The 15,378-nt window shown below is 49.8% G+C and overlaps 8 protein-coding genes across 8 annotated transcripts; 6 read left to right on the forward strand and 2 right to left on the reverse strand.

The window, feature by feature from the left end:
* Positions 1–284: 284 nt before the first annotated feature.
* On the reverse strand, positions 285–377 carry PPTG_21874 (hypothetical protein; the record flags this gene model as incomplete). Its single annotated transcript, XM_008900576.1, has 1 exon — positions 285–377. The coding sequence occupies one exon, from the start codon at positions 375–377 to the stop codon at positions 285–287; it is 93 nt and encodes a 30-aa protein (XP_008898824.1).
* A 539-nt stretch (positions 378–916) lies between these two features.
* On the forward strand, positions 917–2,356 carry PPTG_06347 (hypothetical protein). The gene is made up of 2 exons (XM_008900247.1): positions 917–1,133; positions 1,196–2,356. Exon 2 carries the CDS (start codon positions 1,523–1,525, stop codon positions 2,231–2,233), a length of 711 nt encoding a protein of 236 aa, XP_008898495.1. The 5' UTR covers positions 917–1,133; positions 1,196–1,522; the 3' UTR covers positions 2,234–2,356.
* A 538-nt stretch (positions 2,357–2,894) lies between these two features.
* On the forward strand, positions 2,895–3,905 carry PPTG_06348 (hypothetical protein). The gene has a single exon (XM_008900248.1). The coding sequence runs from the start codon at positions 3,022–3,024 to the stop codon at positions 3,703–3,705; it is 684 nt and encodes a 227-aa protein (XP_008898496.1). The 5' UTR covers positions 2,895–3,021; the 3' UTR covers positions 3,706–3,905.
* An 867-nt stretch (positions 3,906–4,772) lies between these two features.
* On the forward strand, positions 4,773–6,145 carry PPTG_21875 (hypothetical protein; the record flags this gene model as incomplete). The annotated part of the gene is made up of 4 exons (XM_008900577.1): positions 4,773–4,883; positions 4,948–5,023; positions 5,335–5,414; positions 6,059–6,145. 4 exons carry the CDS (start codon positions 4,773–4,775, stop codon positions 6,143–6,145), a joined length of 354 nt encoding a protein of 117 aa, XP_008898825.1.
* Positions 6,146–6,783: 638 nt separating this feature from the next.
* On the forward strand, positions 6,784–6,927 carry PPTG_21876 (hypothetical protein; the record flags this gene model as incomplete). Its single annotated transcript, XM_008900578.1, has 1 exon — positions 6,784–6,927. The coding sequence occupies one exon, from the start codon at positions 6,784–6,786 to the stop codon at positions 6,925–6,927; it is 144 nt and encodes a 47-aa protein (XP_008898826.1).
* A 1,124-nt stretch (positions 6,928–8,051) lies between these two features.
* Positions 8,052–8,672, forward strand: PPTG_06349 (hypothetical protein; the record flags this gene model as incomplete). The annotated part of the gene is made up of 1 exon (XM_008900249.1): positions 8,052–8,672. The coding sequence occupies one exon, from the start codon at positions 8,052–8,054 to the stop codon at positions 8,670–8,672; it is 621 nt and encodes a 206-aa protein (XP_008898497.1).
* Positions 8,673–12,835: 4,163 nt separating this feature from the next.
* On the forward strand, positions 12,836–13,953 carry PPTG_06350 (hypothetical protein). Its single transcript, XM_008900250.1, has 2 exons — positions 12,836–13,383; positions 13,457–13,953. The coding sequence occupies exons 1-2, from the start codon at positions 13,099–13,101 to the stop codon at positions 13,943–13,945; spliced, it is 774 nt and encodes a 257-aa protein (XP_008898498.1). The 5' UTR covers positions 12,836–13,098; the 3' UTR covers positions 13,946–13,953.
* Positions 13,954–13,965: 12 nt separating this feature from the next.
* PPTG_06351 (hypothetical protein) lies at positions 13,966–14,828 on the reverse strand (the record flags this gene model as incomplete). The annotated part of the gene is made up of 3 exons (XM_008900251.1): positions 13,966–14,385; positions 14,466–14,677; positions 14,783–14,828. 3 exons carry the CDS (start codon positions 14,826–14,828, stop codon positions 13,966–13,968), a joined length of 678 nt encoding a protein of 225 aa, XP_008898499.1.
* Positions 14,829–15,378: the final 550 nt, after the last annotated feature.

Below are 15,378 nucleotides of genomic sequence, written 5' to 3' on the forward strand. Positions count from 1 at the left end.
ACGCTGCGGCTTCGATCTCGGACGAGAATACGGGGAAGCAGCTGCACGGCGCTCTTTGCGTTCTTGTCGTTGGGATCGAAGGGTCTTGCCCGTCTTCTTCTGTGGCGAAGGTTTTGGCGGCGATTCCAGAAGCACGGGTGACGACGTCGTAGGACTGTAGCACGCGCGGATCGTCCGTGATGGCGAGGGGGATGTTGACACGGCATCCGGAGTCTTCACTTTGTCTGTCGTCGCCGGCGGAGACTTGTTCATGGGCGTGAACAGGCAGGCGGTCTGTTCCGGCATCATCCACGGAGCGTTATCCGTCCCAGTACTGGAGAGATCATCGTCGTCGCTCTCGTGACGGTTGTCGATGCACTGCCGAGCCGAGAGTGCATTTGGCGGCGTGTTCTCGTCGCTGGACGTGTCTTCAATGCAACGGCGCTGCCAGTGGATGGCGGAGTGTGTCAAGTGCACCATGTCCCTGTCACTGCAGAGCAAGTTAGCTAAGAAAGCCGTTTCCCTTGTAAATGTAGAACTTACCGCTCACTTGGTTCGGATGCCAGCTTCTCGCCTCCAACGGCAGAATGAAGAATGAGAGAAACTTCAAGTTGTCGGCAAAAATATATAATCCAGACGATAAGTCACCAGAGTGACGGTCGATTAAAGCTTACAAAAACAAAGATAAACTTTAAGATGGCTACACGACTTAAGACTGCAGACGGAGCTGCTTATCGAGACGATATCTACGTCTCCGCAGATTTACGTCGGGCATAAGGTACCGGCATATCGCTGCAGATAAGGCGTTCGCATAATGTATATATGGCAGGCGTCCAGTGAGCAGGTCGTTTTAAACAGAGTAAAGGAGGAGAGCAGTGCAGGTCGTTTTTTTTAAATAAATAAAATGGTCCTTTCTTATTGTTTTTTTTAGGTAACCCAGTCTGACAATCGGACACAAGCCATTTTTTTTTTTTCATTTCAGAGGCTAGCAGTCGCTGGAGGAAGCGCGCTGCTGCGCTGTGTCAGAGTGCTGCTCCGGGGAAGGGCGCGCTACTGAGACCGCATTGCTGTCGTTGCAAGAGTGAACTCCATCTCCAAGAGTGCAGACGCCATTGTTGAAAGCTCGCTGCTGACGTCAAGCATGTTGGATAAAGGTATGTTATTGGGCTTATCCTACTTTGACGCACGAAAAGGAGTACCTAAAATGCAAGGATAGCGTGTGACTCTGCTATGCAAGCATAGGACTACAAGAAAAAGCTTGTCAGCAGCGTCTGGCGGAAGTGTTTGATGCGCTCGCTCTGGTTTGAAACGTTAGTGGTGGTGTAGCAATGAACGGAGCCTGGTTAAAGTATTGGAGCTCCGTGTCCCGGTGTGTCTTGAGGAGTGTGCAAGTGGCTTTATCCCAGTGTGTCTTGTGGAGTCTGCGGGTGGCTGTAGCCTTGGTGACGGTGCGTGTGGTTTGTCGTATGGGAGTCGTTGTGAGGGTGCGTGTCGAGCTGGGATCTCGATCGCGCTGGATATCTATGCAATTGGGCCAACCACAATGGCAGGTAAACCACAGTTTGCAATTGTTAGCAACCGGCACGTAGCTGACGCTGAGCTCCTGCAGAGGTTCGATGTCGTCCAGAGTGAAGATGCCGATGCGAGTCGCAGTATCCGGCCGGTACTCGAAGAACGCACAGTTGGGGTTGCAGGCGTGGTCCACGAACCGGCTCAAGTTTCCGCATCTGGCTGCGTCGATAAAGATGGTCCTGCCATCGGTGGCGGGGTGGCGGATTTGAATGGTGTGATCTGGGTTGTGGCGTCACTCTTTCTCCCTGGTATCGATCAGATCGCCAACATATTCAACGACAAAGGCGCCCCTGTGTATGCGACGCGTTGCAACGACACCAACTCCACAGGCGGATCGAAAGAGCTCCAGTGGATATGTCTCGATGAAGCGATTGCCACACCCGATGCCATTGGGGCAGCTCCTGTCGTCACACATTGTGTTGGTGCTGACGTTGTCGCAGCTCGATCCACCGTCGCCCACGCAGATCTGCGAGCACACACAGGGCTGGAATCGGGTGTACGCGAACCAAGGGTGCCGTTCCGGACCACCGGTATAAACGATGGAGCTAATTGGGGCTACGGCGAATGGCCATTTCTCCAGTACGATGACGTCTTGCGCGGCACCGATCCCCGACCACGGAGGCTCCATACCGTTGATCTCTGGGCTGTCAGCAAAATGTACTACAATGTGAATGGATTTTGATCTAGTTAGTGGCGGCCCACCGCAAGCGAGGACAGCATGGAGGATACTCAAGACTTCCGCAGAGTTGATGTGGTCGCTTTAAGGTGGGTGGGCGGGCGTCCGTGGAAAATCTTTCACCCTTGAGGCGCGTACGCAAGAGCTTCGGAAGCCAACACAAAAAGGTTTTAAGACTTCTGGCAGTGGATACGGCGGCTCAGCAGCGATCTATCGTGGAAAGTCGTTTATTGGCAGAAGTGGCTACACCGATCTAGACTATGAAACCCAACGCAAAGAAGCCCCAAGGTTTCTGCGCTGCGTGGATGCGCCGAGGTGAGTGGTCGCAAAAACGACCTTGGGTTCGATGGCAGCCCGGCGTGAACACTATAAAACACACCGGAGAAGGCTCCCGGATCGGCGATCACGTACGTCAGCATGGATCGACTTGGCGTGGAAATTCTTTGCGGCGGTGGTTCCCTGAACGATCCCTGGAGACGCTGTAATACGTCCCCGTAGAAGACATGGCGCGGCGATAGTTCGTGATCCAGCGCCAAGAAGCTTCAGGGCCTCCTACCTGGAGCTACTGGTCAGCACCAAGGCAAGTGGTCGTCGAAAATCTCTCGACCTCAATGCATCAAGAACCTTGTGATCCAGCGCCTAAGGTTATTGTGGAGTGGTTACGATTGCGTCCTGAGGATGAGTTTCGCTGTGGAAAATCTTGGTAATTGAAGTGCGAACCTTGAAACCAACGCGGAGGAGCTGCAGGACTTCGGCCGAAATCGCCGGACAGCTATTGCCCTGACGGGCGCGCGATGCCATCGTGCGCGCACGACAACGCTGTGCTTGGTTTCGGCTCACTTTTCAAAATGCCGAACGCTAACCTGATGAACGCACTGGAGCAAGAGCTGGAAACGCAAGTTGAGGAAGCCTGTCGACCGCCGTTCAGTTCGGTAGACGCCGTCCGCGACTTCATTTCGAACGAAAACCCAAGTTCGGACTCAAGCGTCTCGCTCGAGATGTGCGTCATCGCGGTGAAGGACAGCTGGAACCTGATCCGTGTCCAGCTAATCGACTACGACTACACGAGTCGGGTTGAAGAGGTGCTTCGACTAATAAACAAGCTTGACGTCCAGCGACGCTACAAGTTTGTGTTCTCGCTAACACTCTGGAAGGCCAAGAAGGTTGATCCCGCCAATCACTGTGAATTTGAAGTCGGCCGCGCCTACACGTTTGCGAAGGTTCACGGCCTTCGCCTGTACTACGCGTTGACCCAGGGGAGCTCGCAGTTACAGATCAACCGTGAGGCGGAGCCGCTGTCTACCACCGACGAATACGACCACGATCTTCAAGAACTCCAGTCGGCTGCTAAAGATGCGACGGTATCCAAGATGGCTGCCAGCAGAATTGACGGCGGTCGCGATCCCGCTGGCGATGATGCCAACCCGTCGCCAAAGAAGAAGATTCGTGTCCCAAAGGTCGACGGAAAGAAGAAGTAGAAGCCGTAAGCTGCTTTAAAAGGGCTATGCCTTGACGCCCACTTGCAACTTCAGCGGAGCGGCAACCTGAAGACAGACTGAAGTCAAGCACACACAAATCCACATGCGTATACATTCACAAGCTATCGCTTAGCACACTTTGCACATAACTCTAACATGAAAGCTGCTAACAGTACGAAGAAAGGGAGAAATGAGCAACACATTCGAAATCTTCCTTTTGATATCTTTGCGTTGCTTGCGGCAATGGCAGCGTCGATCTTTTCGCAAGCGACATCTGACAGACAAAACTTCGTGCCAGTATCCGAGTAAGATGGAAACTGTGCCGTTAAGAGAAGCCTTACTTCGAGTTCTTCGCAAAACCACCAGAAGCTAATGGGCAGGAGATCTGGACAGGATGTTGGGGGTGAAGTGAGACCGATGGTCGTTGACGCGTGTAGTCACAACAGCTACCGTCCCCCTCTCAAACAACCGGCATCAGTACCTGTAAACACACGGACAGCGAGTCACCAACCACGACTGGCATTGCACCGCAGCAATTACCGAGATTAGTGTTCCGGCGCCAGGGCTCACGATGGCAAGCCGTACATGAAGGAACCGATGCATTGCAAGTCTCAATTACGACAGCGTTGTCAAGCACAAATCATAAAGCAGATGGGGGTTCTCGGCAATATAGGTCAAGTCAAGAGAATCTAACAGGGCATCTACAGCAACAGCGGTCTTCTGCTGAAACCACCATCGGTTGTGTCCGTGAACGCACCCCTGATAGCGATCTAACCACCTCGGAGATGCGACCACGGAAGTTACCGTGTTTGGTGCTTCGTCGAAGAGATACACAATGGACTGTTGAGGCAGTAAATGAATTGCCAGAGACCTCAAAAGTAACGGATCAGACCACTTCGCCATGGATAAATCTGGAAGCAGATAGATTTCGGGCGTATCGAGCTCAAGTGCACCAGCAAAAGGAGGAGCAGAGTGTGTACAGTTACGACGAGCTTGCAGCCATTGATACGGACTATCTATTTGCCATACCCAGTGATGAACGGCTCGCTGATATTCAGGATACAGCAATGAAGAAGATGACCGAATATCAGGTTGAAGACGCCGTTTGCGGTGTTTGTGAAATGCTTCACGCTCCCGATCGTGTGAATATAAGACCGCTGGGAGCTGAGTTACTGAAGGTAGGTGCGGTTTTGAACGATGATTGTAGCAACTAATACAAGACCTTATGGACAGCAAATGCAGGAGCGCTTAAGAATCCCCGTTGGTGCGGACATACCAGAGTTTATCGTGAAAGGATATGATGCTTCGAGGATACTGGGTAATTTGAGCGGGATACTTGTTTATCCGCCAGGTGATATTATCTGAGGACCGTGATAGTGAGCTTTTCAACTGACCCTCTGTGTTATCGATGGTAGCTTTCACAAAAACTTGGATGGAGAGACCCAAGTAGCGATTTGTGTTTTGTGCGAGCAGGAGTTGCGAGCCAACACGGGAAACAGCCCGCCTGCCATGGCGATAGCAAACGGGAATTATATCGGCTGGTTACCGCCGCATCTGTCGATGAGCAATGCATTGCTCTCGTGTCACCTTGTGTAGCACTGTCCACACTTACTGGTGGTCACTGTAAAGGTGTGGAGTCTCATCACTACATCGTAAAGAATACAGAAGGCCCGGTGCTTGGCATGCTACCACGAGATCTGACCAACAAAGTGCGCGTGACCATGGTGGGGGTCATGATATCTGACCAGCAGGCCGCCTGCAGAAAAAGTTACGAACTGAATTTTGGACTATGTAAGCAGGCTCTCAAATTCTTTTTGCAAAATAATGGGCTGTACAAGCGTGAGAGAAATCGTATTGATCCAGACCTTGCAACTCTTTGGCAGAAGTGGCCAAAACATCAGTGGTAATTGATCGGACAAGTGAATCCGAATCACCTCTTCAAGGTGACGCGCTCGAGCAAGCCTTGCGAGACGACAGTACCTACAGCACGTTCGGATCAACCATTGGGGAAGGAGATAGTGTCGCGCTTGAACAAACCGCAGTCTCAAGTTCTAAAATTTTACTACAACAAAAAGATGCTAGCACCGAGAAATCGTATTGATCCAGACCTTGCAACTGACGTGTTAGTGCGAAAGTCAAACGCTTACGTGCAGTCAAGGAATTAGAAAGCCGTTGCCGAAATTTTTCCCTCTTTGCTTCCTGGAGGGTGTGGCGGGCCGAATGAAAAGCGGCGGAGACGAATTTCTCTCCGAAAGTGGGTGTTTCGTCCCTTATCTCTCGCTGGACATCGCTTTGAACGTCACTACGCTTTTCTGCTTCTTGCTTTTGACTTTCTTGCTCTGCGGAATGCCAGACGATCCCTGTTCGTGAAGATGAAGGTGTGAACAACGGCACTTATTGCTGGAAACCTATCGAGAGAAGCGATTTTGGAATCCGTTAAATATTCCAACCATCTTGCGCATGCAAACTTCCATGGCTTCCTGCCAGATCCTATCCCTGAATCTGTTAAAAGAGTTATCGATTTGCGTAAGGGCCTTAGCACTAGCGAAAGTGCATATTTTGGATCGAACGTGAGCCGGATGAGAGCAAGACACGACCTATTTGGGTACCTTCAGCGCTTTGGCGTTTTACAGCTCTTCTTTACCATTTCCCCGGACTCTAGTGGCACGTACAGCATTGCGGTGAAAAATGGGGACGTGCCAACAGCTGCAATTGAGTCCGCCAATTTGGCTTTGTTACCAACTCGTGCAGAGCGGAAACAAATTGCTGGAGAAAATCCTATGCAGTGCGCTCGATATTTTGAATCCGTCGTGGACACTGTTATCGATGACATATTGGGCTGGGACGTTGCCCGGTCTCGACCAAAGAGGGGAGGAGGTGTTTTCGGTGTAGTTCGCGCTTTTGGAGCTGCCGCAGAAACCCAGCAAGCGGGCGATTTGCATGCTCACTTTGCAGTTTGGTTGTATGGATTTCCGAGAACGTGGGCCGACTTAAATGATGCTTTGACTGACACCGTCTTCAAAGCAAGGCTGGCTAAGTTTGCTGATGCTGTCATGACAACAAATTTCCCAGCTCTAGATGAACCTAAAATTTGTCCGTCAGCGTCTTGCGGACATCAACTGCATCCAATTGAGGTCGGCGTACGCGCATTTCGTAGACCGCTTCCTGGTCAGAAAGCCCCAGCTACTTCGGCACGTCGTGCCGAAGGCAATACTGCGATAAGGACATCCTAAACAATGCAATCAATAAGCAGTCACGGCGTGCTAATGAGCCGATGACACGGGGGTACGAAGACTACCTTAAATGCCAAGCAATGGCCAATATCACCTCTGGTGATGTCAAGACGATCTTAGCGGATCGTATATCAATCCGTGATGTTCAAGTGCACTTCTGGACCCACGCAAAATCTTGCTTTAAGGTACCTAGGTGCTTCACAATTTTCTAGCCTCTTGGTTATAGTACTGACCAAGCTGTTTGCTTTTAGATCACCTCGCGAACGCCGAAAAGATCAGTATGCAGATTTTTTTTAAACCGCATGAGCCCTCGCTAACACCAACACACGTCGGCGAAAATGGCTGCTTGAAACTTTTCCGCTCGATAGGGTGCGAGTATATGAACCCTTACAACGCAGTGATTATGAGGGCGTTCAAATGCAATCACGACGTGCACCTTGTCATGGGATCGGATAAGAGGAACGTGGCAGCGTACGTTTGCAAGTACTGCATGAAAAACCAAAACGCCGTCGAAAATCGGATAGCATTATCCATTGCAGCTTTTACGAAAGGTGTAAGGAGCGCAAACCACCTCCCGTCGGATTCTTCAACTGAAACACGGGGTCACCGCATTCTCGGATCCATGCTGTATTCGATAACCAACGCACAGGAGATGGCGGCACCGATGGCTCCGCTGTATATCCGATGAGAGTCCCCATTTTGGTTTTCTCATAAAATAATTCACATTGACGCTGCAAGATTACTGAACACCGCCCCCAAGAGGTGACCATACATCCCGACTCCGTTCTGCGAGGAAAAGCTCCTGATGTTCGATCTTCCAGCTCCGCACTCGTTAACTACTGGAATCGCCACGCATCTTTAGAGAAGACTTGGTTTGCTCGAGTCTGCGAGTAGTTCAAACTAAGTCGTCGAACTCATAACTCGTCGTTTAGTAATGCTGGTGTTCCCTCAAGCGAGTGTATGTTTGTGAAGTCCGACAAACCTCAAGTTGTCGTAATATCGGGTCGAACACTCCCGGATATTTCAATGACGTGTGATGCAGAAACTAAAGATTTCTACTTTTGTGCATTTCTTTTGCTGTTTCGACCCCTCCGTCGTATGGAATTCATTGCGATGGGACTCAATGCTGAGGAGGCTTTTGAAAATTTTATGAGCACTGGTCATGCGAGTGCGGTGGAAGCGTGCCGTGAGTTTGAACATCAATGGGCAGATTTTTACCGTAGCCAGTATTCACGGGATACATCGGAGCTGTCACCGGAAGACCAACTATTGCAGTCGCGTCAGGACGACGACGAAGTAGATGTGTTCCGCAACTACCCACCCTCGGACAGTGAGAGCAGCGACAGTGAACGAGATTTTGAGATGGGTGACATTCCGCCCGATTCCATCATGGATCCCGTAGCTGCTAATTCCCTGAACACTGCTCGAGAAATCGTTTTGACAGCTGCGAATTTGCCTACGGGTATCGACTCGATGGGCAAAAGCTACCCCTTGATGAGTTACGAGTTGGGCGTTCCTGCTACAAATGCAGCCACCAGCTTTATCGAGCAAATAAATCAACCGCGTCGCAATACAGTACCCAGCTTCCCGACCGGTACCACAGATTTTCCCCAAGCATTTTCCGAAACATCAACGAGACTGGCCAAATTTGACGAGTGCTTTGCACCAGTCCCATGGATCGATCCCGCAACACGTACAGCTTCCGATCTGCAAGATTTCCCTACCATTAAATAGGTTTCGTTGGCGTTCAAGCTGATTTTTTGGCAGCACGTCATGTACGAGACTGCTGCGCGACATCTTCTATTTGCCTATTTGAGCGATGTGGAGGATATCTTAGCGCAGCCACTACGCCGCAAACCACTACAAAATCCTTACGAAATACGTCAACAGTTCATAGGTTACTTGGGTGGCGAGGCGGAAACAGGAAAGTCGGCTGTAATTCACTCAATGCTCACCTTTGCCGACAAATGGGGCCGAGCCGGTAGTGTCGAGAGGATCGCCTTCACGGGTGTCGCGGCAATGAATATTCGAGCGAAGACAATGCACTCGGCGAGAAACTTGAAAATATCTGGCAATGGGCAGCGGAGCGGACCGAATAAGCAAATGAAAACAGACTTTGCGCAGGTCGTGCTTACGATAGTTGACGAGATTTCCATGACAGACCAAGCGCTTCTGAGCAGCACCGATCTTGCATCGCGCGATATGACCACAAGCCCTCGCCAGTTTATGGGAGGAAAGCACACACTCCTTTGCGGGGACTGGTCCCAACTTCCTGCTGTATGCGGCTCTCCATGTAAGTCAAACAGCGTTTTTCACAGCTGCATTTTTTCTGATAGTCTCTCATAATGAGATGCAGGCTATTTACCTCCAATTGAGACGGCCAGCAGATACAACCACGCCTGTACAATGCCGTTAATTTTGTCGTGTTCCTGACGGAAAACATGCGTGCCGCGCAAGACGCAGCTTATGCCAACATCTTATCGGAGTTACGATGGGGTTGTGTATCCAGTGATGCCTTGGCACGACTCAACTCCCGTGTCGTAGAGCTTCCGTCTACGAGCGAGAGAACTTCGACGTTTTTCTGGCCGTTGGTGGTGGCAACAAACAAGATCAGGTGTGCAATTAACAAACTCATGACCTTCAGTGTATGCACGGAGATGTCGTTGCCTCTATATGAGATTCGTGCTGAGCCAAACGAGAAATCAAGACAAATTTTCCAGCACATTATTAACGCAAATGATGATCTTACCCAGCGGATCCCCTTGCGGTTGTATTCGTTCATCGGGATGCCGATTATAGTGACGAGAAAGCCGCCGCAGCTAGCAGATCTGAAGGCTACTGCTTATGGCACGTTGGGTACTATAATCGGATACTATCCACCAGCTAATGAGGCTGAGTCTGTGCAAGTTGAATCAGAAGACATCGTGGTGACGAGATTGTTGAAGACACCCCAGCTAATATTTGTTCGTCTCCACGACTGCGATCGCGTCCTTGTTCCTGGCTTTGGTGCCGGGGTCATCGAAATCCCCAAAATTTCAGCTACACTGTCAACGGTAATTAGTCTGTGTGTAGAATTAGTCTGAGTTCATAATTAGTCGGAGTCAGACTATTTAATGTTTTACCAAAATATCAACATTCAGAAATAGTCTGACTATGTCGAGTTATTAATTAGTCTTAGTTGGGCCGAGTGGGTAAGAGTGCAAACAGTTGCTCAGCGCAACATGGGTTCGAGTCACCCATTACATTTTACCTTTGAAAACAATTGTGTTTTTTTTTGCTGTAGTGGTTCTCGAAGTGCCGACCAAGTGAAAGCACTTATATGTCCATCATTATTTTTCTGAGAGTCTGATGTTACCTCCGCTTCGGTGGTAAGGGTGAAGGACTGGACGGTAGAGGCCCCCAGCGTGTGGCACTCCCCTTTATCTTTTGCCCTCACTCTCATTTTACCGCCTAACACGTCAATCATGCCTGCCATCAAGTCTACGGCTCCGTGTGGAGGTTGCGGCGAATCTGTTGGTTCTGTCCACCGATGTTCAACGTGCTCCTGTCACATGCATCTATTTTGTGGTCGTCCCATTGGTGATGAAGGTTTTGGGCAGTCTGTGGTTTGTCCCGGATGCGAGGGTTCTGGTGGCCTCTTCAAACACTTCATAGATCGTTTTAGCTACAAATACCGTTACGAACGCTATTCAATTGTTAGACAGCGACTCCGACATTAAACCCGACTCCGACGCGGACGCCGACTCTGACGTTAACACCAATTCCTCGCAGCGACAGTCTTCACAGACACACCAACCACCGCGTCACACCCAGATCGTAAGCAGTGTTGCCCATCGCCGAAAGGTTGTACGCTGGATGAACGAGCACGAGGTCATCCACGGGGAGAAAGGGATGTTTTCTAAAGCTGTGGACCAATTTCCTGCTCTATTCAACTCTGCTACGCGCGCAGCCAACTTAGCTAAGGCTGTAGACTGGTGGAAAAAGAGGGACCGCCTGCTTGAGACGGAGCGATGCGTTGTCTCGATTTCGGCGCGTCGGTCCGGAGGAAGGCGTCGTGTCAGTACGATGGTCTTGGCAGGGCGCGGCAGACCACGGAGCGCGTGGGTCGAGTGGCTGTACCCCTTGCTTCTTGACGAATTTGACAGACTTCGGAAACTTGGAGTGAAGTTTGAGCCGGCCCTATTGGTGCAACTGGCCAAACAGATCCTCCGGGACAGCCACGACTTCTTTAAAAGCGTCGACGCTAACGGTGCTCTGATAATTGACAAGATATCGACTCGCTGGGTTCAAACTTTTATGGGTATGTCTTACGCGCGGAAGGAAATGATACGGTGCGGTTTGTCGCTCGGAATTGACGGCACATGGTCTATTGATCAGCTTTACCCTCATCTTTGAGAAATTATAAGCAAACACCGCGCGCACTTTGATGGCGAGGTCGTAGTCAACAATTCTGAAACATAAATCATAACATGTAGTACAAGTATTACAATTCGTGAATTTGGCCCAGTCGTTTGTGTCTTGTATCTCCAACGCGTTTATCGACGGTTCGAGTACCCTCAAAAGCATTTTCACTTTTGTGTGTCAGACTATTTTTGAATTCATAAATAGTCTTAGTCAATGAATAGTCTGAGTCAGACTATATACTGTTAACAGACTTGAAAACCATAAACACAAAATAGTCTCGGTTAGACTAATTACCGTAGACAGTGTAGTATCAGACCCAGCATCGACAGCTTGGGTCGAGCAAGCATCACAATCGAGCAATTTCCGATCGTGCCAGCTTTTGCCTGTACCAGCGAGAAACGTCAAGGCAAAACTTGCTGTGATGGTGTAGTTGTGACACCGTCGCACCGGAAAGGAGTTGTACCTCCACATACCCTTGTACCTCGCGCTCTCCAGGGCAAAAACACTCGAAGCACTCACACTCACGCAACCGCTAACGCCCGATTACATCGCCAAATTTAAGCCGAGCGAAGCAGATGTCGAAGAGATGCAGAGGTTGATAAGCATGATCCGAGCGCCGCCTTACATACCATAAACTCAGCGAACGCTGTTTGAGAGATGGAAATTACAGCAACACCCGACCACCTAATACAGCAGTGCAATGTCAGCAAAACCAAGCATAGTACCACAGTCTCTATATGCCAAAGACATCATTTTCACGTGACCGAAGCGGAGCGCCGTGGGGCACTCCCCTCAGCCGCCGCAGCGACTTTTGCGAGAGGTTGATGCTTGTTTGTGCAAGATAAATATGGTGTGGCTCACACACTTTTGTAGCTAAGAGACATTACGCGCGGAGCGCGACCCAGTATTCTATGCCTTTTTAGCAACACAAATGGCAATATGGAAACTGCCTGTAACCGTTTGAAGGCTCCGCCTGCCGAGATCGCATGGTGGCTGCTCGGCTTCTGCTGAAGCGCAGTTCCGACGGCGTTGGTGATGAGAGCCTGCTTGCCATTGAGGACGATGAGGGGTCCACGGCAGCACATGTGGCGACTCGCAACGGATTGGAAGACATTGCTTGTCACCAAATACAACTATTTGTGTAACGACGCACCAACGTCACAGCCAGTTGGTACCAATGCGTCCTACTTTCCTTAATTGACTTTCTCCTACTGTCCTATCTGAATGATCAGGCCGCCATGCGCCTGGCCGAAGGCAATCACCATGTTTGGAAGAACACTTCCTAAATGTGGGACTTCAAGGACATGCATTCTGTTACATTTAAATTCACTATGAAGATTCTAGCCTGGTTCAAATGAACCGCGGTTCACTACTGTACTTCGCTATGCTACTTCAAGATAATACTCAAGGACAACTTAGAATCTAGTGTAGTGAAATGAAAATAGAGATTTGACAGGGAAGTTTGGAGACAAATGTGTTGTGCAGCTGTTATTTTTCCATTGGAGGACGAATGGACAGTGACAGCTCCGAAGACGAGGAGCTAGCGCTTCTTGCGCTTAATTGTGGTGATCGCCCGTGCCTAAAACGGTTCAACTTGGATCAGCCAGCTACAGCTCCCGTGTGGAAATCAAAGTTTCGCTATGCAAAAGACGACACCCAGGCGCTGATAGTGCACTTTCGTCTTCCCGATCCCTTTCCGACAAGATAGCGCTACCACGTTTCCGCATTCGAGGCTTTGTGCATCTTCCTCCGCAGGATGGCGTACCCAGCCCGATTGGATGACCTCAAGGACCTTTTTGGACGTGAAACGGAAGCAATCTCATCGATCTCGAACTCCGTACGCGATTATCTCAACCATACTTTCTCTCATCTATTGCTATTCGACTCAAACCGGCTAACGGAAGACACTCTGCAAGCCTACTCTAGAGCTGTCTTTGTGAAAGGGGCACCTCTTCACACATGCGTAGGATTTATAGACGGTACCGTTCGTGTGATGTGTCGGCCAATGCAAAACCAGAAGTACGTTTATAACGGGCATAAGGTACGTTGTTGGATAATGAGGAACACGCCAACTTTAAAAACTTACCACGTTTACTGTTGTTATTGTTATCAAGAGGAAGCATGCACTGAAGTATCAATCGGTAATTGCTCCTGATGGAATTATCATCCACCTCAGGGGTCCTTACGCAGGAACGCGTCATGACGCTTTTATTCTTCGAGAAAGTGGTCTTCTTGAGGCTGCTGCTGAGCATCTCAAATTTGGCGGCAAACATGACGTTTTCTATGGCGACCCCGCGTACGGTCAACAAGATCATATTATCGCGCCGTTTAAAGGTGCGTCGCTCGCAGAAGACGAACAGGAGTTTTGCAAGCGGATGAGTGAGGTTCGTGTTAGCGTTGAGTGGGGTTTTGGCAAGATCGTACGATACTGGGCGTTTGTTGACTTCGCAAAAAACCAGAAGCTGCGCTTACAAAGGCTGGGGAAAATGTATGCCATGGCAGCGTTTCTCTCAAACGTTGATACGTGCGTCTGCGGCAGTCAAACATCGACATCTTTCGGCTTGGCGCCGCCAAGTTTAAGTGAATACTTGCACAGCGGATAATACAACGCTAAATCTTCTATTCACTCAATTATTTTCCGTGTGCTATCGTTTCCAATTAGCTTTGCCATCATGTGCATCTTCGACGACATCATTGCCATGAATTTGTCGTTGCGGTCTCGTTCTTGCTTGTTCCGTTCGCGCTCATGGTTCAGTCTGCGTTCTTCAATATCAAGGCAGCGTTCTTCAAGAGCATGCTGCTGTTGCCTTCCTTCTACTCGAGCTTTTCGCTCAGCAGCCTTTCCTTCAAGATAGTCGGAACTGCGCTCGGTGTGAGATTGCTTGGATCGTTTTGAAGGCGGTGTTGTTGTCTGTTGCTCATATTCTGGGCTACTTGAGCGAGTACGACGTAATCCCACTAAAGCATCTCTAACTACTTCGGCGGTTGCCGCCTCACGAGCCTCTGCATCACGCTTTTCCTTTTCGGTTTTGTCTGCTTTCTCCTGGACATGTGCATTAAACTATTCATAGGTTAATTAGAAAACAGCATTAGTTGCACGATAAGCATCGCACAAGAACTTACCAGCTCTGTCCGATCCGTCAGCAGCTGCTCGCGTTCTGTGTACTCCTCCGAAGTCCCCGAAGCTCGAAGAGATTCCTTCTCTTCGCGACGAAAGGCGTCATGTAGAGCACCAAACGGTCTTCGACATACTTTGCCGTCTGCTGTACACGCTGGCAAAGCTGCATTGATGCCACTTGCCACCTTCTCCCACGCCACTGGTGTTTTACCGTGCCCTGCTGACCATGGTGTATACTTCACCACCTCCTTTAGACGGACGACACCACTTTATGGGAGATAGCGAAAGGCCTCCTTCCGCGTTGCCTTGGTCGCTGTCATACTGCCTGGTACGATGTCTTCGTTAGCGCCTCTGTCTTCCCTTAGCATTGCAATTTGCAAACTCACGTCAGCCTTTTATTTGCTGTCACCCGTCTCCACAGTGAGCATACCTCTAACGTACTTTTCCTAGAGACAAAATCACTGTGATCACCAATCCCTACTCATCACTGCTCCTTTTCACAGTTTTGTTACCGTAGCACAACCTCTCTAATATTTTCATAGGGTACACAGGGAACGCTAACAAGCACTATCTCGTAGCCGCCAAACAACTAACCATTTCAATTTCACTTTCCAAATTACCCACTTTGAGGCACACGACAACTGCCTCTCAAGCTTCCCCTTCGCGCCTCGCCTTCGCCACCCTCTCTAGCCTTCATTCCTCGCCACGCGACCCTTCACTCGTCGCTCTTCGTCCGCGATTTCACCAGTCGTCACATTTTGTGTGCTCACTAGACGCTCCTCGATCTTCTTTCTATCAGGCCTCCTTCGGATCAGAGTTTTTAGCACCACACTCCGATCGTTTGACAACATAGTTGAATTTACTCTACTATCATCTACAACAGCACCAATGAGCTCAAGTTCCCCTGTTAGTCTTCTA

Source organism: Phytophthora parasitica, assembly GCF_000247585.1.
Source record: "Phytophthora parasitica INRA-310 unplaced genomic scaffold supercont2.9, whole genome shotgun sequence".
NCBI classification, from domain to species: domain Eukaryota; phylum Oomycota; class Peronosporomycetes; order Peronosporales; family Peronosporaceae; genus Phytophthora; species Phytophthora nicotianae.